General features: G+C 41.9%; 1 protein-coding gene across 2 annotated transcripts in view; it reads left to right on the forward strand.

Annotated features, from left to right (window-relative positions):
- Positions 1-24,109, forward strand: part of DOT1L (DOT1 like histone lysine methyltransferase) — a 177,248-nt gene that overhangs the window by 64,345 nt on the left and 88,794 nt on the right. For both annotated transcript variants that reach the window (XM_077271942.1, XM_077271943.1), the window contains exons 4-9: positions 4,637-4,700; positions 5,776-6,004; positions 7,316-7,410; positions 8,975-9,037; positions 11,398-11,453; positions 15,314-15,393. In XM_077271942.1, the coding sequence (XP_077128057.1) occupies positions 4,637-4,700; positions 5,776-6,004; positions 7,316-7,410; positions 8,975-9,037; positions 11,398-11,453; positions 15,314-15,393 (587 nt within the window). The remainder of the gene's footprint in view (positions 1-4,636; positions 4,701-5,775; positions 6,005-7,315; positions 7,411-8,974; positions 9,038-11,397; positions 11,454-15,313; positions 15,394-24,109) is intronic.

Here is a 24,109-nt window from a genome sequence, read left to right on the forward strand (position 1 = left end):
GAAGTCTCTAAGATTAGTGTATAGAAGCTGCAGCGCTGACAGCTTCTATCATATAGACCCCTCAAAGTAACTTCAAATGTGATGCAGTCCCTAAAAAAATAAAAAAATAAATGGTGTTGTAAAAATGAGAAATCGCTGGTCAACTTTTAACCCTTATAACTCCCTAACAAAAAAAAATTTAGGTTCCAATATTGTGTTGATGTAAAGTAGACATGTGGGAAATGTTACTTATTAAGTATTTTGTGTGACACATCTGTGTGATTTATGGGCATGAAAATTCAAAGTTTGAAAATTGCGAAATTTTCAAAATGTTAGCAAAATTTGCGTATTTTTTTTTTTCAAAAGACATTTTATCACTGTCATGAAGTACAATATGTCACGAGAAAACAGTGTCAGAATCACCGGAATCCATTGAAGCGTTCCAGAGTTATAACCTCATAAAGGGACAGTGGTCAGAATTGTAAAAATTGGCCCGGTCATTAACGTGCAACCACTCTTGGGGGTGAAGGGGTTAATCAATTTTCAAATATACCTTATAAATGAAATTTGAAAAAAAAACCTTCTGGATGTCGTTCACTTCTGCGGTTTCTGAACCAGAGAATTTATTCGTTGTCATGGAAAATCCGTATTCAGTTCAACAGATAATGAATATGGCTTATTATTGATCTAATGCCACTAAGGGCTCTTTCTCACGTCCTGATGTTTCCGGTACTGGAAAAACCAGTCCCGGAGATATGTGTCAGTGTGTACTTGTGTTTTAATATATGTGGCATACGTATGGCAACAATGTGCCCACATCCATATTACAAGTACCGGCGCCTGGAAATCAGTGGTGTACTGTTAGGCTATGTGCACACATTAAGGATTTTCCGCATAATAAACGCTAAAATAACGCTTACATTAAGCATCCTATTATTAGAATGCAATCCGCAATTGTTGTGCACATGTTGCGTTTTTTTCCTAAAAAAAAAACGCATCGTGGAAAAAAGCTCAGCATGTTCATTAATTTTGTGGAAAATCTCCGGATTTGCCACTATATAATATAGTTGTGGAAAGCTCCGGAAAAATCTGCATAAAAATCGTGAGCGTATTTCTTGCAGAAAAAGTCCGGTTTTGTTCACAAAATGTCTGCAAAGAATCCTGAACGTGTGCACATAGCCTTAGCGCTGTTCCCCGGTGCTGGGTGCTGAAGACGGCGCTCATCATTCTCCTCTGCTTGAGCTGCGATCAGTGCTAGCAGGGGAGAATGTTGAGTTGTATTCAACTGATAACAGAGAGAGCAGGCGGTGGCTAATGGGAGTATTCATCGCCTGCGCTGGAAATACATATGAAAAAAATATCACGCTGGGTTCACTTTTCTTTCTGATAACCAGCCAGGAAAAACGGACAGCTGCAGGCTGCAACCCTCAGCGGTCAATGTCAGCAAGGTTGGTTATTAAGAATAAAGTTAAAATATAACAAAGTTCTAAAATTGAGGACAGCACAATACAGATAAACAACCAAAAGGGGAAACAAATAACCCCTACCAAATACCCTACTCTTGTCCACTACCTATTTACGGGGGTAGGCACCCTAAGTTACTGCGGTTGGCGCCCCCATTCCACGAAGACTGGCCCTATTAGCCCTACAGATAACCTACAATCTCTATAAGGTAGTGTCACAGATGCAATTTGACCCAAAACCAAAATAATCATAAAAAATTAGCAAAATAGTTCATATGAAGAATAAGAAAAAAATAGAATAAACAAACTAAGCAAAAAAACAAAGATAGTAGTATAGCCAAAAGCTGAGGACCCTTAATAGGGTATTAATATACAATAAATGGTTACACAGAGAAAAATATCATTGTCTCATACATATAGAACCATTGATGTACCATGTACAGTTTTCAAAGGTTGATCATCATAATCCCATCCATACAGATCCATAAGGGCAAAATCCCAATAATACCATAATAAACATATTATAAAAAATTAGCAAAATGGTACAAACAAATACGAAAAAAATAAGAAAATTAACCAAACAGAAAAACAAAAATTATTATGTATTATGTAGCCAACACGCTACAAGCCCTTTGTAGGATATTGATAGATGTTATATATTATATAAGATATAGAAAAGGAAGATATTATTCTCTCATTTACACAGAGCAGATCTCTCAAATAGAGCTACTCAAAACACAATGCAGACCACCTCTGTTAGTTTGGTGGCCTATTAGCTCTATTACCCAGAAAAAATAACATATTATAAAAAATTAGCAAAAAACTGTATGAAAAACATAAATGAAAAAAATGAAAAAAACAAAACTAAACAAAAAAAAAAAAAACGAAACAAAAAAACTGAAAAATAGTCTTGTAAGCCTCAGCCTTTGTGTCCTAAGTCAGGAACTCAAAAGATATTATTTGGGGCAAATAAAGAGAAAAAGAAAATTAATGTCCCATTTATGCATAAATATCAATTGTGGGGAGCCACTCCAATGACCGCAGTGTTAATATATAGATCTCACACACTGGTGATGTCAGCCAAAGTTAGATACCATAGACTGGCTAATTTATGTCCGGAATAGAGTCATTATATAGAGTTTTTTTATGATTATTTTGGTTTTGGGTCAAATTGCATCTGTGACACTACCTTATAGAGATTGTAGGTTATCTGTAGGGCTAATAGGGCCAGTCTTCGTGGAACGGGGGCGCCAACTGCAGTAACTTAGGGTGCCTACCCCCGTAAATAGGTAGTGGACAAGAGTAGGGTATTTGGTAGGGGTTATTTGTTTCCCCATTTGGTTGTTTATCTGTATTGTGCTGTCCTCAATTTTAGAACTTTGTTATATTTTAACTTTATACATTAAAAGTTATATTTTAGGAATCCTTGTGTTGTGGTTTGGTTTTGTAGTCTAGGATTCCATTTATATTTGCTTTTGGTTTTTCAGTGGTTATTAAGAATAGAGGGGTTCCCACGCTGAATTTTTTAATTATTTAAATTAAAAAAAAAAAAAACTGCTTGGGGTCCCCCCTGTTTTTGACAACCAGCCGGTAGGGGGCTGGTGTTCTCGGGCTTCTAAAGGGCTTTGGATATTTGCCAACCAACCCCCCCCCCCCCCCCCCCGCCCTGTAGCTGTAGCAAGTGGTTTTCATATTTTTGGGGTTGATGTCACCTTTGTATTGTCAGGTGACATCAAGCTCATGGCTTAGTTTTGGAGAAGCGTCTGTAAGACACGTATCCATTACTAATCCTATAGTTGTAGGGTAAATAAAGACACGCCAGAATAAAGTCCTTTATTTGAAATAAAAAAACAAACACACTTATCCTTTTTTATTTAAAAAAACAAAACAGTTAGGTGAGTATAACGCCCATTCACGTGATCGGGGGAGTCGTCATGACAACCAGGGGTCTCCTTGAAACCTCTATGGGTGTTGATGCCGAATTGCTATGAGGGCCACCCTGTGGTTGGTGCTCATAGTAGTGCTGTATTTCTACTACATTGAGGCGATCTGAGCATCGCTTCTATGTAGCAGAGGCAATCAAGTTGTGCCAGCTTCTAGCCTCCCATGGCTATTAAAGCATGGCAAAAGTAAAAAAAAGAAGAAATTTAAAAATATGAAAAAAAAAAAAAGTTTGAGGCACCCCCTTTACGCCCCATTCAAAAAAAAAAATAAAAAAAGTCAAACCTACACATATTTGGTATTGCCGCATTCAGAATCGCCCGATCTGTCAACAAAAAAAATTAACCTGATCGCGTTTTTTTGGTCGCTGCGACATTGCATTAAAATGCAATAACGTGTGATCAAAAGTACGTTTGTGCCGCAAAATGGTATCCATTAAAAACGTCAGCTCGGCACGCAAAAAAATAAGCCATCACCTGACCCCAGATCACGAAAAATGGAGATGCTACGGGTATTTGAAAGTTGCTTAATTTTTATTTATTTATTTATTTATTTATTTTTAGCAAAGTTTGGAATTTTTTTTCACCATTTAGATAAAAAATAACCTAGACATGTTTGGTGTCTTCGAACTCGCAATGACCTGGAGAATCAAAATGGTAGGCCAGTTTTAGTATTTAGTGAACCTAGCAAAAAGCCAAACAAAAAACATGCATGGGATTGCACAAATGACAAAACATGACAAATAACACGTTTGCACAGATCATTGTGTGTTCAGTTCAACATGAAAAATGTAGTGAAAGGCCTTCTTTAAAGGGCTATGCAAACTATCCCCTCTGAAATGCCTTGCATGTGCACCACCATTCCATGGTATTTTAACAATAGCACCTGTTTTGCCTCGTATTCTGTTATTTCTCACCACACTCGGGTATACATAATACTTTTATTAAGTCACCTCTGGCAGTGGCAATGATGAATCTCAAAGAATGAAACAAGCAGAGCACCCCTGTTTGTACTCCATTGTTCAGCCTTTTAGCAGACCCCAGCCAGTAGTGTGGTTTTTTTTTTTTTTCCTCTTAAGTACAGAGTGTCCTTTATTTCTCTTTGCTCTTTTGTGACACCCATGCAATAAAAGGTGATATCAGGAGCTAACGGCTTCTGTCACATTGTAACTTGCGTTTTCAGCAGGGTCTGTTTCATTTTGCTACTTTATATTTCCTTACTGCTAGACTATAATTATTGTTTTCTTGCTTCAGTTTTGAGAGCATGCAGCGGCTGTGTGAGAAGTATAACCGAGCCATAGACAGCATCTATCAGCTGGTAAGAGTGCACACGGTGTCCATATTGCATTCATTGTCTGTCCCCATGGGCTTCCTGTGCCACCGCCTGGGTTTGGTGTCTAGTGAAGAGTTACGAGCATCTGCTTATATTTGTCTTGCCAGATCATTGCGTGTGTAAGCTTTGCCTTGTGCTATTATATGTGCAGTGTAATAATATGTCAAGTTATGGTATGTACTGGTTGTCAGGCACTGGGGAACATATGTGGAAAGTGTCTGCTTTGAAGTGCAGCCAGGCAGCAGATCCATGATGACCTTTTTGAAAATGACATACGCCTTTTAGAGTTCCTATCATCAGCTAGTGGGGAGCAGAGGAAATAAAATACAACCACTGGCCACCTTTTTATCTGGTGACCGGACCTTTTTATCTGGTGACCGGACCTTTTTATCTGGTGACCGGACCTTTTTAAAGTCCAGAGCTGCATGGTGATTTGAACTGCATGACATTAATATTGTGCCTTTCGATTGTGTGAATACCACTCTATCACATAGTGATAAAACGAGGCATAGCTTAATGTTCACAAGCGGAGTATAACACCTTGCAGTTCCTAAGGGAATACATGAAGCAACAGTGAAGCAAGCACACTGCTGCTCCATTCATGTGCCCCATTATGGTGATTGTTACGTTGTAGGAACAGGCTGCCAGAATACCCCATTCATTTTTGAAGAGTCTATGTGGATGCCAGGTTTGCTGCAGATCTCTGCTGAATTGTCATTCTGCCAGGTATCAGAAGGAGCTAGGTGTTGGTGACAGCACATCCATCTACTTGGTGAGCGTGACAGAACTTGTGGGTATAATTTATGTTCTGAGGGGAGCTTCGGGGCATGCAAGTACTTTTGTACAGCCAAATTGAAAAACTTTGTGTGTATATATACATATATAATTTTGTCAGATATTGCTGTGGACTAGTGATCCATTTTTTATAACTTGAGGGTCTTGTCTAGACAACCTAGCGCCTGTCTCCATCGTGTTTTCTGTAGGGTACTGTTGCAGGGTTTTATTTCTCTAAAGCGGATAGCTAATGGTAATGTACTAATTATTCATATTTGTCTGACAGTGGAAAGGTACCACTCAGCCTATGAAGTTGAACACTCGCCCATCCACAGGTCTGCTTCGCCATCTCTTACAGCAAGTCTACAACCACTCAGTAACTGATCCAGAGAAGCTGAATAACTATGAGCCTTTCTCCCCGGAAGTGTATGGTGAAACATCGTTTGACCTGGTGGCCCAAATGATAGATGAAATAAAAATGACTGAGGATGATCTGTTTGTGGACCTCGGCAGTGGTGAGTGACTAATTGATATGATGACCTTTAAGACTACCTGGATAATGCTGAGCTTGTTTCCACCAATCTGACTGCCCTCACCACCCATCCTTTGTTGGTGTGGTAGGGACACACAGGAGGGAAACTGATGCAGAAACTAATGACATTGCCCATGCGTTGTTGCACTGGACACAACTTAAAGCCTCTTGGCCACACCAAGGGTGCACCTAACATATTTGGAAAAACTTCCCCTTCAAGCTATGTGCTTAGTTTTTATACTAACCAAAAAAGAGAGAAAAACAGTATAAAGTGCCAATATATCGAAGGTTTTATTAAATAATTATTAAAAAACTTTTTTTAAGCAAAAAAATATATACAAGGCAACTGCTAAGAAAGCAGGGACAGCCACTACCAATATATATGCTGGTTTCCTACCACAGCAATGTCTGCATACAAATAGTCAATCACAATCAAACTTAGAATCACAAGCACATCAACTACATAGTATAGGGGTATAACACCCTGTCAGAATCAATGAAGGCAATGTGATAAAAAAAAAATAATGAGCCGCACTTACATGGAGAATGTCTTTGTGTGGCGTCCCTGCCGCCCCAACGCGTGTTTTGCTTCTTCGTCAGGAGGCGTGTGTTGGGGAGGGGTGAAGCTGAATATAAAGTATGACTGGCCAATCCGCTATAAGCATTGTGAAGGTGTGTCTGAATGCAGCAGGTGATGCGAGGCGGGCAGTGAGTTTAGTTCCGGGATTCTATTGCGCAGGCGTGGCCGACGGCGCACGTCACTGAGACGCATAGACCCACGGCCGTGGAGCGCAAGCGAACATGGGCCGTCATAGAGACGGCGCATGCGCAAGTCTCCTATTGGCCACTCGTATAAGCGTTAGAGAGCGGGGCAGCCGCGCATGCGCTGAATCCGACAACAAAACCGATTTTTGTTGTTGTCGGATTCAGTGCATGCGCGGCTGCCCCGCTATTTTTTTATATTTTTTTCTCTTTTTCTTCACCAAATTTGGGGGTGCGTCTTATAATCAGGTGCGTCTTATAAAGCGAAAAATTCGGTACTTTGTCTCTAGAGATTTGTTTGGCTGGAGGGTTAGGCACACATAATCTCTGATGACACTAACCAAAAAGGGTCTGGTCTGTAACTTCAGAGACGTTATTCATGAAACCTTATCTTGTCGTCATCTGTCATTCTTCTATGTATAAAAATGAATGTGCACATGGCGGTAGTGTTACCATAATATGCGAGTATTCAGACTAATTGCAGCATACTAGCACTGTTGTAACCTGGGCTTTGTATGTCTTCACCTTTCAGGTGTCGGGCAGGTTGTTTTACAAGTGGCTGCAGCTACAGGCTGTAAACACCATTATGGAGTGGAGAAGGCCGACATCCCCGCCAAGTATGCCGAGGTAAGTGTTCTATGAATTGGAGCAAAGTGCTACCTGACCGTGATCTCCGCCAGTACACCCAATTATGGCTTATTTGGGAAGCACACCTGCAAGGGACCACTAGTGAAGTGCTGCTGTTTACTTAAATGACTTGCATGTAAAGCTACATTTACATGTGTAATCAGTCTCCAATACGCTGAGTAAATGCCCTATTTGTAAAATTATCTATAATATTTTTAGAGCACTGTTGGTTCCATGGTTGTTTACATGAGAAGGGGTTACATACAAGATACAAATTATGGTGAATAAACTAGCAATGACAGACTGGTACAAAGGGGGAGCCCTGCTGGCCTAGTCTACAGCAGTGTTTCTCAACTCCGGTCCTCAAGACCCACCAGCAGGTCAAGTTTCAGGATATCCTTAGTGTTACACAGGTGATAATATCGCCTGCTCAAGCATTAATTCTGAGGAAATCCAGAAAACATAACCTGTTGGTGGGTCTTGAGGACTGGAGTTGAGAAACACTGGTCTACAGTGTAGGTTGGCAAGGAGTGGGTTGGGGTAATGTATACCAGATAACTTCCCTATTAATGCAGATAAAATCTATTAATACACAGTACAGTCCTCCTATAGTCAGAGCCACAAATGACTCTGTAGAGCCTCTGACACTCCTGCCAAGATGAGAGGGTATGGTAGCATCATGGTGCATGCCCTCAGCCCACAATTAAAGCATTTTGTGCATTATTTTGGATGAGATATATTTATTAAAGTGTTTTATGGAGCTTACAATTTTTCCCATAAAACAGATGGTTCTTGGAGTGGGATTTAGGTACATCTGTGCCGGGGTTAGCAACTGTGGAAAGCTATCAGGAGCTGAGCTCCTCACATGGTAGATACCTGCTATATTACACCTAGCCAGCCTCTGCCACCAAAAGCATCAGACAGAGCAGATTTCTGTTCACTATCTGACAGCAGCATTTAAATGGAACGCTCGCAGGTACAAATGCACATTTGCTTCTGTCAGCCCGTGATGTGATTGCTGGGTTCCGATCGGTTACCATGGCAGGTTAGGCTAGAGATGAGCGAATTTGATCGGGTCAGGGCTTATTGTGCAAGCTATAGCGCTTACCGAATAAGCTACAGAGGGAACCCGGATACCTGGAGTGCTCCGGCTGATTAGCTGTTAGGCTCCTGCATGTGTTGCGGCTGTGTGACAGTCACAGCACATTCATGGAGAGCCTGTGTGTTGGGCTCTCCATACAAGCCCTGACACGTTCAGAGCTGATGCAAACCCTCAAAAAAACCCACTAAAATTCCAGGTTGTGAGTTAGCAAAACTGGGTGAATACTTTTGCAAGCCACTCTGTTGATAGAAAAACTAGTTATGCCTCTTGAAAGAAGGCGAAAAAAAAAAACGATAGAGCAAGAATGAAAAATTGTTTGGGAGTTAAGGGGTTCAAACCGCATTGTATAAAATCAGACAATAATCAGAAATTATTATACTAATTTAGGACTGTGAGGCACAGTGTTTATGCAATTTACAAATTTTATTTGTTTTTGTTATTTTTTTCATTGTAACTCTGTAGACAATGGATAAAGAGTTCCGAAAATGGATGAAATGGTATGGGAAGAAGCATGCAGAGTACACAGTAAGTAGTAAGCTTCGGGACAGCCTTGTGCTACTTGTATTTTAATAATAGTTTGCACTTTAGACATCTTGATTTCACAGTAATAAATCTACAGCTGTAAGGAGAACCACTTGATTATTTATTCTGTGACAAGTCATTGCCCTTGCCCACTTTTAGATCGCTCCGAGCTGAAAACATTTACCCCACATTTTTCATGAGTTTTCATAATTTTAGTCAGTGCGTTAGTTTAAACAGAGCTATTTTATTGATATAGGTTGAATAAATGTAAAACTGCAGATGGGCTACTTGGGGAAATCTATCACAAAATACCCCAATGCCTTTAAAGGAACTTCAACCCCTTTCCAACATTGGGTGTACTAGTACGCCGATGTCGGTCTCCCTCCCTTTGGTGTGGGCTTCGGCAGTGAGCCCTCATCTTTCCGGGGACATGTCAGCTGTTTTGAACAGCTGACATGTGCCCCCAATAGCCGTGGGTGGAATCGCGATCCACCCGTGGCTATTAACCAGTTAAATGCTGCTGCTATCAAACTCTTGACAGCGGCATTTAAACTGTGCTTCTGGCAATCGCGCTGGAATACACATATTTGGTATTGCCGCTTTCAGAATCGCCTGATTTATCAATATAAAAAAATTAACCTGATCGCTAAACGGCGTAGCAAGAAAAAAAAGTCATAACGCCAGAATTACGTTTATTGGTCACCGCAATATTGCATTAAAATGCAATAATGGGCGATCAAAAGAACGTATCTACACGAAAATGGTATTCAAAACGTCAGCTCAGCACACAAAAAATAAGCCCTCACCCAACCCCAGATCACGAAAAATGGAGACGCTACGGGTATCGGGAAAATTGCGCAATTTTTTTTTTTTTTTAACAAAGTTAAGAGGTTTTTTTTTTACCACATAGATAAATAAAATAACCTAGACATGTTTAGTGTCTATGAACTCGTAATGACCTGGAGAATCATAATGGCAGGTCAGTTTTAGCATTTAGTGAACCTAGTAACAAAGCAATTTTTGCAATTTCACCGCACTTAATATTTTTTCCTTTTTTCTAGTACATGACATGATAAAACCAATGGTGTCGTTCAAATGTACTACTCGTCCTGCAAAAAACAAGCCCTCACACGGCCATATTGCCGGAAAACTAAAAATGTTATGGCCCTCAGAAGAAGGGGAGCGAAAAACAAAAGCGCAGAACCGCAGAAAAGCTTCGGGGGTTAACATTTTGCTCGGCCATAGTTAGATCATCAGATCAGTGGTGGTCTGTTTTTTGGCTCCTGCACTGCTCACTTGCTCAAAGAGGCTATGTTATGTCTGTGGGACAATGCTTTGCACTGCCATTGCTAACTTAACAAAATGCAAGACCGCAAAACCTTAACATTGAAAAGGGCCATGGCATGTCCAAACACTCCATCCTCTTCTTGCAGCTGATAGTTGTTGCCAAGGAAAATAACATTGGGTCATGTTCCCACATAGCCCCAGCAGCTTTTTTTATGTGCTGAAAATCTACCAATTTCATCAACTCAAGCAAAGTGGATGTTTTTTTTTATGAAAACTCAAATTCCCTGTGCATTTTAAAGTGAATTTGTCCTCAACTTTATTTTATCTGAGAACAGATGTAGGAGAAGAGACCCTGATGACAGTGATGTCACTTATTAGGGGGTGTGTTTTGCTGTTTGAAGTCAGTGTTTATTAGCAGATTATGACTGGAGGACAACTGCCCTTGTGCCTCCTAGTCCAGCCAATACTGTGTGCACACAAAGCTGTGGAGTGGGCGGGTTACACACAGTTCAATATGTGCTCTGCTAGTGAGAAGTTGCTGGAATCCGTATCTCTGCCCCATCAATGATGCTGTCGGATTACATAGCACAAATCTGAACTATTCCTTTTAGAACTACATTTTTATGCCTTTTTTCCCCATAACTGTTTCGATGCACTGTTATGCGATTGTGTTTTTATGTGCAAAATGAGCATCCTGCACTACAAAAACAAAATAAAAAAAAACCTGTCAAATCTGCTTCAAAAAAGATGGCAATCACAACAGATTGCTATTGTGTGATTTGGTGCAGACACTTGCATACAAAAACCAGCAGAAATAAAGCATCATTTTCATGGCCTTTTAGGCTACACAAACTGATATATCGCGGCATGAAAGGTGTAGTAGTAAACCGTAAAAGTAACGTTGAAAGTTAGCTCTCATTTGTGACTTTGTTTGCATGTTGCGGTGTATTTCCACTGCACACTAGTGTTATGTGCACGGCACACGTGAACCTGTGTCTAGGATCTCAGTAAATAAAAGCTAAAGGTTAGATTCTTTTACATGATGTAATTTGTGTTTTTTTTTTCTTTCTGTTTAGCTGGAACGTGGAGACTTCCTCTCGGAGGAATGGAGGGAAAGAATTGCAAACACAAGGTGTTTTATCTGCTCTGTATTAGGCTGAGGGACTTGCTCCCACCAGTATAAACCAATCTTCAACATTGAAATTGCATCACCAACAAGTAAAAGTTGTGGTATTATGGAAATCACAGGATGGATGGACATGTTAATGATATGCAAATGATGAAAAATGGAAGCAACATTTAAAAAAAAAAAAATTCTTGATTTTTATTCAGTAACAAGAATTGGTACCACGTACAGAAATGCTTGCTCTTAACCACTATAGCTGCTATGTATCAGGTTACTAATAGTCGTCTGAATGTTCTGCCACAACTAATTAAATTGGGCAAATCATCAACATTAGATGATCGCAGTTCCTTTTGAACAGTGACGTCTCCGATGTGCTCAATGGGAGACTTGTACTGAGATTCTGCAGGTCATAGTCGTAAGTTTAGGCTATTATGGCTGCAACATGCGGATTGGTGTTTGTGTTGAAAATTGGTTCCTAAGACACTTTAAAGAAATGGCTGTACCACTGGTTCCACCTCCAAATCAATGTAACGCTGAGTTTTTAGTGTACCTGGAATGAAGATTAGAGGGGTCTGGCTACTATACATTATGCCACCTCACACTATAATCCTGGGTGAAGGACAGGTGTCCCGCGTTCCTTCTGAAGAACTCTTCATTGCCCGTGGGAACTAGATTAGAAAAATGGCACCTAATGTTCTGCTGTTTGGAGTGCCCTTTGCAATTGATGACCAGTGTGGTCCCAGAGGTGCTTGATGAAACACACGTCTGTAGACACTGCAGATTAGTGACATTTAGACCACACAGGCTATTCAAAGTACCACAAGCAACGTGTCAGGTTAAAAACTGCTCATGGGACTCGTGAAGACTTCTCTATGGTGGTAGTCGTATGTTCTCCAGACCAATCTCAGGCTGTTATTGCATCCAATTCAAAAGCAGGACTAAGGGTACTGTCACACTATACGATTTACCAACGATCACGACCAGCGATACGACCTGGCCGTGATTGTTGGTAATTGGTTGTGTGGTCGCTGCGGAGCTGTCACACAGTCAGCTCTCCATCGACCAACGATGCCGAAGGCCCCGGGTAACCAGGGTAAACATCGGGTTACTAAGCGCAGGGCCGCGCTTAGTAACCAGATATTTACAGTGGTTACCAGCGTAAAAGTAAAAAAAACCAAACAGTGCATACTTACATTCCGGTGTCTGTCCCCCGGCGTTCTGCTTCTCTCCACTGTGTCTGCGCCAGCCGGAAAGCTCGCTTTCCGGCCGGCGCTCACAGTGCAGAGAAGCAGAACGCCGGGGGACAGACACCGGAATGTAAGTATGCACTGTTTGGTTTTTTTTACTTTTACGCTGGTAACCACGGTAAACATCGGGTTACTAAGCGCGGCCCTGCTACGACGTACGATTCTCAGCAGGGTCCCTGATCGCTGCTGCGTGTCAGACACTGCGATATCGTATGGATATCGCTGGAACGTCACGGATCGTACCGTCGTAGCGACAAAAGTGCCACTGTGTGACGGTACCCTAACTGTTAAAGAGGACAGATCTCCATTGCTGATTTGCTCTGCAGCAGTCTTTGAGACACCTGTAGCTGAAAGTCTGGCTCGTAGCCCAGTGTCATGCAAATGCCTTCTGAAGATGTGCAGACACTGATTCCTTAGGCTTGGTATGTGACTTCTATTATGTACTGCAGGTAAAGTTAGATCACTGTGCTCCATTCTAAATTCCAGGTACACGAACAGCTCAGTGTTACGTTGATTTGTTACTAGTACTAATGTTTGGGTCATTTGCTACCATAGCCTAACATTTCCAGACTTGTCTCTTATTGAGTACATCTAGGATGTTATTGGTTGACAATTGCACAGGGAACTGTCAGTGATGGATCTTGACTATATTTTTTACCCAAGTGTAGAACATTCCTCGGAAAACCATTAATAGCCCCATTGATGGCAGCCAAGGCATGTAAATGCAGGGATTTCATTGGGTGATGCCCTTATTTGATGCTGAATAAATTGAGATGTTTTGAAAACGGTTTCCATTTTTTCATCAATTGCATATAAGTAACATGTCTATCCATCCTATGATTTCCAGAATCACACAACTTTTCCTCCTTGGTGTTGCAGTCTCAATGTTGAGAGTATAATTTGATTAGTTCTGACGTTTTTTTTCTTTGTCATTGTCTCACCACTGCAGCCTTGTTTAAACATGTGGTGGCTCCCTGATATACCACCTTATGATGTTAATATTTTGAGAATTGATCAGTCTTAAATATTGGTGCTGATAATGGTCCCTGATATTAAGGGAATCTGTCAAGATAATGCTATTAACCTGCAGTTAAAGGGTTATTCTACTGGTTAATGGTTAAGAAGGTGCGCTACCGTGGTACTGGAATTGCAGCTACTACGGCTTTCGGTCATACAGGCGTTCCAGAGCGGACAGTCACCGCTGCGAGCACGCTCCTCTTGGAATGACAGCTGGCTTTGAAGTATTTTGGTGCAAGGCCAGTTGTCACTCAAAGTGCCTGGGTGTGCGTACAGTTGCCACACACAGTGCTTTAAACTGTGACTAACCGCATCTGTATGGCTGAAAGCCAGCGGCTCTCAGAAGAAATAAAGATCATTTTCTCCCAGGAGCCGCACTTTCAATACAGTGGCCTATCACCTCCATAACGCCATTACCCTGCTGATTAACCGTATGTATGTGCAGAATAATAGTGATATCCGACTTCCAGGTTCCCTTTATTAGGGATTTGTTTGGAAACTGATCCCACTGTTCAATTATATCAAACTTTTCCATGATTGTTCAGCTGCATGTCCTGTCAAAATTTGAGTCCATTTTCTTCAAAACAGTTAAATTATTGTTTTTGTTTTGTTTATATGTACATTATACCTGCATATATTGCATACATGAATTTTTGCCATTTTAAGCATAACTAATGGAGCAGTACTTCATTAATTTTTTTTTATATACATTTCTTTTCATTACGACTTTTTTTTTTTCTTTTTAAAAGGACTCGTTTCTTTAACAATTTGAGTTAAATACCTCATAAAAATTCCTGATCTACCCAGATTCTGGTGCTTTTATCATTTCATTTCTTTTCATTCTTTGCTGTATTGTCCATGTGAAATCTCTGTTTGCAGTCCCACTGGGCATGTGCTTTCACCTCTCCCTCACAAGCATTGCTAGTCACCGCTCGCTAGTGTCTGGGACTACTAGATTAGCTGCCGACCTGAGATTGGCAGCATCTTAAACAAAGAGAGTGAAAGCGCACACTTCCAGAGAACACTCAGAAGAAATGCCCAGTTAATCTGCAAGCAGAGATTTCACATGCTGCTCTCCAAAAGTAACAAATCTGGATTTCTCTGCAATGTCGTGGTGCAGAGCAAAACGGTGAAGAGCGGCACAATTGGGGGATCTCAGGAATTTATACAAAGTACTTACACAATTTTTTACACTACTGACAGATTGTCTTATAAAGATCACCCCCTTTAAAAAAAAAAAATACCCTGGACTATTAGCTGATTGCTGTGGGTCCAGCTTCTCAAGATATTCCCTTACGATAAACCCTTTTTCCAGCAAGTGTACCCCAATTTGTGTTCATCTAGCCAAGTGCCACTAGGCCATGCACATTTTCCAAGTGATTGCTGTTTCCATGACGGAGTGCTGCAGGACGCTATATTTTTTTCTCAGTGGTACACTGCTGTAAAATGAATTTGTAGTTTCTTCGTAAGTCAGACTGCTGTTTTCTTTATATGATGAGCATGATAATAACTTTTGTGCTTTTGGCTTGGACGTATCTTGCCGAACAGAGTGACAAAAAAGTTTGTTAAAGTTCTGGGATTAACATTGCTATTATCTTGCAGTGTTATTTTTGTGAATAATTTTGCCTTTGGTCCTGAGGTCGATCACCAGCTTAAGGAGAGATTTGCCAACATGAAGGAAGGTAATGTATTGACCCACCCTTATTTGTCGTTGGGAGTTATGTCTCTGGTTTTAATCAACTGTTACTGTGGGTAGGGGTGCTTTTAACGCCCCCGTACACATTAGGCTTAAGTTGGCTCAACCCATCAATATTTGTGGGGCTGTGCCACAGTTTAATGTGTAGGGGGTAGCCCCATAGGGGATAGACTGATCTGACCTGCTGAATGTCAGTGTCCAATTTTGTTTTCCCTGGGGAAAAAACAATGCCAGATTTGAGAATACGGGAGCGCTCAGCAATGCTGAGCAATTCTGTGTATAGGTTAGTTATTGGAAGATAGCTGTCGGCTAATTTAAAGTGGTACTCCGGGGAGATGAAACATTTTTGTACTGTTTTTGCCCTCATAAATAGAGTAGAGCGAATTCTTCAAAATTCGGTTCCTATTATGATCGGCACAAAATATTGTTTTTGCAATATTCACCAACGTCATTGGAGTCAGTGGGAGTAGAAATGAATGAATATGTTAGGAGCCGATCATCAAACATAAATTCGGTCCAAATAGGGTACCAATATGTCAAATTCAGATTGGGCGAAAGATTCCGAACATATACACTCAACTCTACTCATACACTATAAAGATGAGATGTCCTCTGCAGTTATATGATCTTTATAAGGCCAGAGTCACACTACGGTACAATACGGCTGAGTGCTATGCGATAAAACATCACATAGCAGTCTGCCCAATGTTACTCTATGGGGCAGCTCACATCTGCAATTCTTTTCTCATGTCGAGCCGGCATGCGAGAACAATCGCAGCATACTGCGATAGGCAGCGAGATTCAGCTCACTCGCACCCATATAAGTCTGGGTACGGGGGACACAACGCACAGCACCCGGATATCACCCGAGTGTGGGGCGATATACGCAGACACCAACAGTAGAGGAAAATTTCTCCGCCTCCTCGGAGCACAGTAGCATGACACTCGGATCTCGCTCGCAGCAGAGCAGGAGTCGAGGGTCATTAGCATATCACGTCTGATGCTCGCCTTGGATGCCATATATTAATGTGACTTCAGCCTAACCCTTGTAATTCCGTGTGACCACAGCTGCTCCTCAATGCTCCCCCCTCCTATCTGGGTCCTTAAATTACACACCAGTGTGCTGCTCCCCCCTGAAAGGAACAGCCAGTCTGAGAAGTGGACACTGCTCTGATCTCTTCAGAGCATCAGCTATTATCAGGACTGTCTGAGAACAGCGGGAAGCAGCCCATTGCTGTAATGTCCCAGACAGAGGGGTGAACAGCGAAGAGCAGCCCCCTGATAATGCCTCCTTGTCTGCAGTCTGAGGTGAGGGGATGTGGCCTGCTCTTGGCTTCTAGTAGCAGCTAGCCCCCTTGTGATGTCCTCTTCAGTGCAGGGCTACTTGCAGGGAGCAGGCCTCACCCCCTCACATTGTACTGCAGACAGGGAGACATTATCAGGGGGCTGCAGGCAGAAGTTCAACTTCCCTGCACTGCTCACCCCTCCTGCGAAATGACAGCAGTGTGCTGCGCCCTGCTGTTATCAGCCAGTCTCCTGATAATAGTTATATCTCTTTAGGTGGCAGGGGTGTGACCAGGCCCGCTCTTAGGGTACTGTCACACTCTGCAACTTTCCAACGATCACGACCAGCGATACGACCTGGCCGTGATCGTTGGAAAGTCGTTGTGTGGTCGCTGGAGAGCTGTCACACAGACCGCTCTCCAGCGACCAACGATGCCGAAGGCCCCGGGTAACCAGGGTAAACATTGGGTTATTAAGCGCAGGGCCGCGCTTAGTAACCCGATGTTTACCCTGGTTACCATCGTAAAAGTAAAAAAAAAAAAAACAGTACATACTCACATTCCGGTGTCCGTCAGGTCCCTTGCCGTCTGCTTCCCGCTCTGACTGAGTGCCGCCGTAAAGTGAAAGCACGGACAGCGACGGATACGTCGTTAGCTATAATGGAACCCTATGGCGCCGGATCCGTCAAATGATGGAATCCGGCGACTGATTCCGTTTTTTAAAACGAAGCATGCATTTTCCATTCTGGGGTCTCTCTCTCTCGGTCTCTCTCTCTCTGTCTGTCTATCTGTCTCTCTCTGTCTCTCTTTTCCTCTCTTCTCTGGACCGGATAAGCTAAAAAAAAGTTTTTCACAATTTGCGACTGAACCGTTTTTTTTTCAAAATTCGCTGGATTGAGCCTGTTGACAAAAAACTGATGTGTGAAAGCAGCCTTAGACTGGCTGTTCCTTACAGGGGGGAACAGCACACCTGTGTATGATGTAAAGACGCAGCTGGAGGGTGGAGCAGATCCTGTTGCATGCAATTACAAGGGTTATAAAGATCATAAAACTGCACTGGGCATCTCATCTTTGAGGGCAGGAGTACCCCTTTAATGTGTAATGAGGCCTGTAGGCTGGTTGTACAAAAGGAGCTTACTCGTGTTTTAGGTGATTATTTTTTTTTGTATGCATTAAAATGAGCTGTTGCTAGATGGTGTTATCGCAAAATATTAAAGTTTATTTCCCTGCCTGTTTTATCACATGAGCGAGTACTTCTGCTCAGTCTCCAGTCCCCCGAGTTAATCATGATTCAAGTCAGGGATGTAGGAGCTCTTCTCCTGGTGAGTTCATGTCTCACTGACTTGGTTTATGATGACTTCAGAGGACTGGAGACTGAGCGGAAATACGCATGTAATAAAACAGGCAGGGGAATGTTTCACCTCCCAGAAAGAATCAGCTGTGAACCCGTGCTGTCCTGTCTGTATTCTCTCTTTTGTGTCCTCTCCTGCCCAGGAGATGTGGTATGATCAGCCCATGCCCTGCACGGTCAGACACAGCAATTACACAGCACACAGCAGGGTACATGTATAAGATTATCTCAGCACAGGGGCATTTAATTCGACACATCCAATGGTGGAAATTATTATTCCATGATCTATTGATTAAAATGTACTTTATTGTGAAAACCACTTTTTTCATTTTATACGATTTTCTAGTTGGCTTTCTTTGATCCACAAGATATGAGCAATTTTTGGTGCACAGGATCACTATTGAGGTCATGCTCCCTTTTCATTCGCTTTGTGATATGCCTCGCCACCTCATGAACATGTCACAAATGTGTTAAGTTTCTCCTTAAAGAGAACCTGACAGCTGATACATTGCTACCCATGGAATGGGCACCATGCATCACGCAGTGGTTTTATGGGCGCAACCAAATGCTGCAGCATTTCAGACAAAAGCATACCGTATATACTTGTGTATAAGCTGAGACTTTCAGCACATTTTTTTGTGCTGAAAACGCACCCCTCGGCTTATACACGAGTGGTTGTCCAGAAAGCTGGCAGGGGAGGGAGGATTAGTGGCAGGTGATGGCGGCTGTGACACGCATACCAGGACAAAACGGGGGAGCCACATACCAGGACAGGGATGAGGGGACAATGCATACCCGGCTTATACTCAAGTCAATAAGCTTACCCAGTGGCAAAATTAGGTGCCTCTGCTTATACTCGCTTCGACTTATACTTAAGTATATATGGTACTTTAATAAAAAGCTGCTGGAGACTTGTCGGCAGGCGAGACCATTGCGGTGTGCCACTGCCCATTGACCTGGACTAACAAGTCTCTGCCTACTTGCGCATGTAGAGGGAGATCTGTCACTTCAGGGAAAACATATCTGGCAGTGCCTGATGCATGCTGCCCGTGGATTGGGAAGCATGTATTGGCTGTCATTTTCTCTTTAAGGAAATCGCCAAAATTGCGTAAGGAGGCATCTAATTCATGTAAATAGCTACTTCACGGTGGATGATAACAGAGGCTCTAGTGCCAACTAATAAAGGGTGGTAAACCTGCAAGTCAGTTTTGACCCTTTATCACCTTCTCTGGGGGTCATTACATTTCAAGTGAACCAATACAATTTATAACTTTTTTTTTTTTCCCTTTTTTTATTTACAAAGTTTTGAAAAAATGTGAATTTCTGTGTTGCATGCCCTTACGTTTCTCCTCGTAACTCAAGCCAGAACCAAGATAGAGAACGGAAAAAGAAACACCATTACAGTCTGAACTGTAGAGGCTTCCACCCGATATGTCACAAGAGCATATTTAATACTTTGCACAAAACACAAAATTTTTAACAGGAGTCCCAAAATAATCAATATATATATTATATATAAAATTTTAAAAAATTCACATGCACCGCCTTATGCACTCCTAGCCACATCTGTACCAACATTCAAGGGATCGTATATAAAAAAAATAACCATATGAACAGTGTCAATCTGTCAGATCTGTTCAGCCTGTGGTCTGAAAGTGTAGGGTCTGTTTTCCTAATAAAAGAAAAGTTTAATAACTTGTCCTGATCCTAGCGAAATCATTAGATAAATCTATAGTGGATACAGTGTAAAGTTTTTAGAATAATGATGATGTGAGCCGAATTATACCTGGCAGGAAAGACTGTCCATGAAAGTGAACGGTTAGAAAACTCATGTCCAGAACAGGCTGGTTCTTGCCAATTTGAAAGAGACCTGTGATTTTTTTTTTTTTAATTCATCTTCTGCCAAAATAGGATTTTCAAAATGTGCTGCCCTTAACCCCTTTCTGACATTGGACGTACTATCCCGTCGAGGTGGGGTGGGCCCGTATGACCACCGACGGGATAGTACGTCCAGCGCGATCGGCGGCGCTCACGGGGGTGATTATCACAGCTGACATCCGGCACTATGTGCCAGGAGCGGTCACGGACCGCCCCGGCACATTAACCCCCGGCACACCGCGATCAAACATGATCACGGTGTGCCGGCGGTACAGGGAAGCATCGTGCAGGGAGGGGGCTCCCTGCGTGCTTCCCTGAGACCCCCGGAGCAACGCGATGTGATCGCGTTGTTGCGAGGGTCTCTTACCTCCTCCTCGCTGCAGGTGCCCGGATCCAAGATGGCCGCGGCATCCGGGTCCTGCAGGGAGGGAGGTGGCTTACCGACTGCCTGCTCAGAGCAGGCACTTGGTAAGCCTGCAGTGCTGTAAGTCAGATCGGTGATCTGACAGAGTGCTGTGCAAACTGTCAGACCACCGATCTGTGATGTCCCCCCCCGTCCCCCCCGGGACAAAGTAAAAAAGTAAAAAAAAAAAAAATTCCTAAATAAAGAAAAAAAAAAATATTATTCCCATAAATACATTTCTTTATCAAAATAAAAAAAAAAACAATAAAAGTACACATATTTAGTATCGCCACGTCCGTAACGACCCCACCTATAAAACTATATCACTAGTTAACCCCTTGAGTGAACACCGTAGGGGGAAAAAAAAGAGGCAAAAAACAACGCTTTATTATCATACCGCCGAACAAAAAGTGGAATAACACGCTATCAAAAAGACGGATATAAATAACCATGGTACCGCTGAAAACGTCATCTTGTCCCGCAAAAAACGAGCCACCATACAGCGTCCTCAAAGAAAAAATAAAAAAGTTATAGTCCTCAGAATAAAGCGATGCCAAAATAATTATTTATTCTATAAAATAGTTTTTATCGTATAAAAGCGCCAAAACATAAAAAAATGATATAAATGAGGTATCGCTGTAATCGTACTGACCCAAAGAATAAAACTGCTTTATTAATTTTACCAAACGTGGAACGGTATAAACGCCTCCCCCAAAAGAAATTCATGAATAGCTGGTTTTTGGTCATTCTGCCTCACAAAAATCGGAATAAAAAGCGATCAAAAACGTGTCCGAAAATGTTACCAATAAAAACGTCAACTCGTCCCGCAAAAAACAAGACCTCACATGACTCTGTGGACCAAAATATGGAAAAATTATAGGTCTCAAAATGTGGAGACACAAAGACTTTTTTGCTATAAAAAGCGTCTTTTAGTGTGTGACGGCTGCCAATCATAAAAATCCGCTATAAAAAATGCTATAAAAGTAAATCAAACCCCCCTTCATCACCCCCTTAGTTAGGGAAAAATAATTAAATTAAAAAAATTTATTTATTTCCATTTTCCGGCTAGGGCTAGGGCTAGGGTTAGGGTTAGGGCTAGGGTTAGGGCTAGGGTTGGAGCTAAAGTTAGGGTTGGGGCTAAAGTTAGGGTTAGGGTTTGGATTACATTTACGGTTGGTATTAGAGTTAGGGGTGTGTCAGGGTTAGGGGTGTGGTTAGGGTTACCGTTGGGATTAGGGTTAGGGGTGTGTTTGGATTAGGGTTTCAGTTAGAATTGGGGAGTTTCCACTGTTTAGGCACATCAGGGGCTCTCCAAACGCGACATGGCGTCCGATCTCAATTCCAGCTAATTCTGCATTGAAAAAGTAAAACAGTGCTCCTTCCCTTCCGAGCTTTACCGTGCGTCCAAACAGGGGTTTACCCCAACATATGGGGCATCAGCGTACTCGGGACAAGTTGGACAACAACTTTTGGGGTCCAAGTTCTCTTGTTACTCTTGGGAAAATATAAATTTGGGGGGCTAAAAATCATTTTTGTGGGGAAAAAAAAAAAAGAAAAAGAAAAAAAAAAAAGAATTTTTATTTTCACGGCTCTGCATTGTAAACTGTAGTGAAACACCTGGGGGTTCAAAGTTCTCACAACACATCTAGATAAGTTCCTTGGGAGGTCTAGTTTCCAATATGGGGTCACTTTTGGGGGTTTCTACTGTTTGGGTACATCAGGGGCTCTGCAAATGCAACATGACGCCTGCAGACCAATCCGTCTAAGTCTGCATTCCAAATGGCGCTCCATCCCTTTCGAGCTCTGCCATGCGCCCAAACAGTGGTTCCCCCCCCACATATGGGGTATCAGCATACTCAGGACAAATTGGACAACTTTTGGGGTCCAATTTATCCTGTTACCCTTGTGAAAATACAAAACTGGGGGCTAAAAAATCATTTTTGTGAAAAAAGAAAAAGAAAAAAAAAAAAAAGAATTTTTATTTTCACGGCTCTGCGTTATAACCTGTAGTGAAACACTTGAGGGAGGGATCAAAGCTCTCAAAACACATCTAGATAAGTTCCTTAGGGGGTCTACTTTCCAAAATAGTGTCATTTGTGGGGGGGTTTAATGTTTAGGCACATCAGGGGCTCTCCATACGTGACATGGCGTCCCATCTTAATTCCAGTCAATTTTTCATTGAAAAGTCAAATGGCGCTACTTCCCTTCCGAGCTCTGCCATGCGCCCAAACAGTCGTTTACCCCCACATATGGGGTATCGGCGTACTCAGGACAAATTGCACAACAACTTTTGTGGTCTAATTTCTTCTCTTACCCTTCTGAAAATAAAAAATTGGGGGTGAAAATATCATTTTTGTGAAAAAATATGATTTTTTATTTTTACGGCTCTGCATTATAAACTTCTGTGAATCACTTAATGGGTCAAAGTGCTCACCACACATCTAGATAAGTTCCTTAGTGGGTCTACTTTCCAAAATGGTGTCACTTGTGGGGGAGTTTCAATGTTTAGGCACATCAGGGGCTCTCCAAACGCAACATGGCGTCCCATTTCAATTCCAGTCAATTTTGCATTGAAAAGTCAAATGGCGCTCCTTCGCTTCCGAGCTCTGCCATGCGCCCAAACAGTGGTTTACCCCCACATATGGGGTATCGGCGTACTCAGGACAAATTTTACAACAAGTTTTGGGGTCCATTTTCTCCTGTTACCCTTGGTAAAATAAAGCAAATTGGAGCTGAAGTAAATTTTTTGTGAAAAAAAGTTAAATGTTCATTTTTATTTAAACATTCCAAAAATTCCTGTGAAACACCTGGAGGGTTAATAAACTTCTTGAATGTGGTTTTGAGAACCTTGAGGGGTGCAGTTTTTAGAATGGTGTCACACTTGGGTATTTTCCATCATATAGACCCTTCAAAATGACTTCAAATGAGATGTGGTCCCTAAAAAAAAAATGGTGTTGTAAAAATGAGAAATTGCTGGTCAACTTTTAACCCTTATAACTCCCTAACAAAAATAATTTTGGTTCCAAAATTGTGCTGATGTAAAGTAGACATGTGGGAAATGTTACTTATTAAGTATTTTGTGTGACATATCTCTGTGATTTAATTGCATAAAAATTCAAAGTTGGAAAATTGCAAAATTTTCCCCAAATTTCTGTTTTTCTCACAAATAAACGCAGGTAATATCAAATAAATTTTACCACTATCATGAAGTACAATATGTCACGAGAAAACAGTGTCAGAATCATCAGGATCCGTTGAAGCGTTCCAGAGTTATAACCTCATAAAGGGACAGTGGTCAGAATTGTGAAAATTGGCCTGGTCATTAAGGTGCAAACCACCCTTGGGGGTAAAGGGGTTAAAGATCCTCAGATTAGTGCGTCCAACCTTCGTGATTACACCGTATGCGTCTCACATAATGTGTCCAGAAAAAAGTTCACACTGTTAACCTAAATATCTGCGAAACATGTCGTCTAGTAACTGCTCTCCAAGAAAAAATGACAACATTTCTTAGAGGTCATGGCAGATAGTATCTACTATATAATTGTCTAAGGGTCACTTCAGTCTCTGTCCTTCAGTCTGTCTGTCACGGATATTCATTGGTCGCGGCCTCTGTCTGTCATGGAAATCCAAGTCGCTGATTGGTCGTGGCAAAACCCCCACGACCAATCAGCGACGCGCACAGTCCGGAAGAAAATGGCCGCTCCTTACTCCCCGCACTCAGTGCCCGCATACACCCCTCCTGTCACCGCTCACATAGGGTTAATGCCGACGGTAACGGACCTCGTTA

The sequence above is a fragment of the Ranitomeya variabilis genome, chromosome 1 (genome assembly GCF_051348905.1).
Source record: "Ranitomeya variabilis isolate aRanVar5 chromosome 1, aRanVar5.hap1, whole genome shotgun sequence".
In the NCBI taxonomy this organism is placed as follows: Eukaryota; Metazoa; Chordata; class Amphibia; order Anura; family Dendrobatidae; genus Ranitomeya; species Ranitomeya variabilis.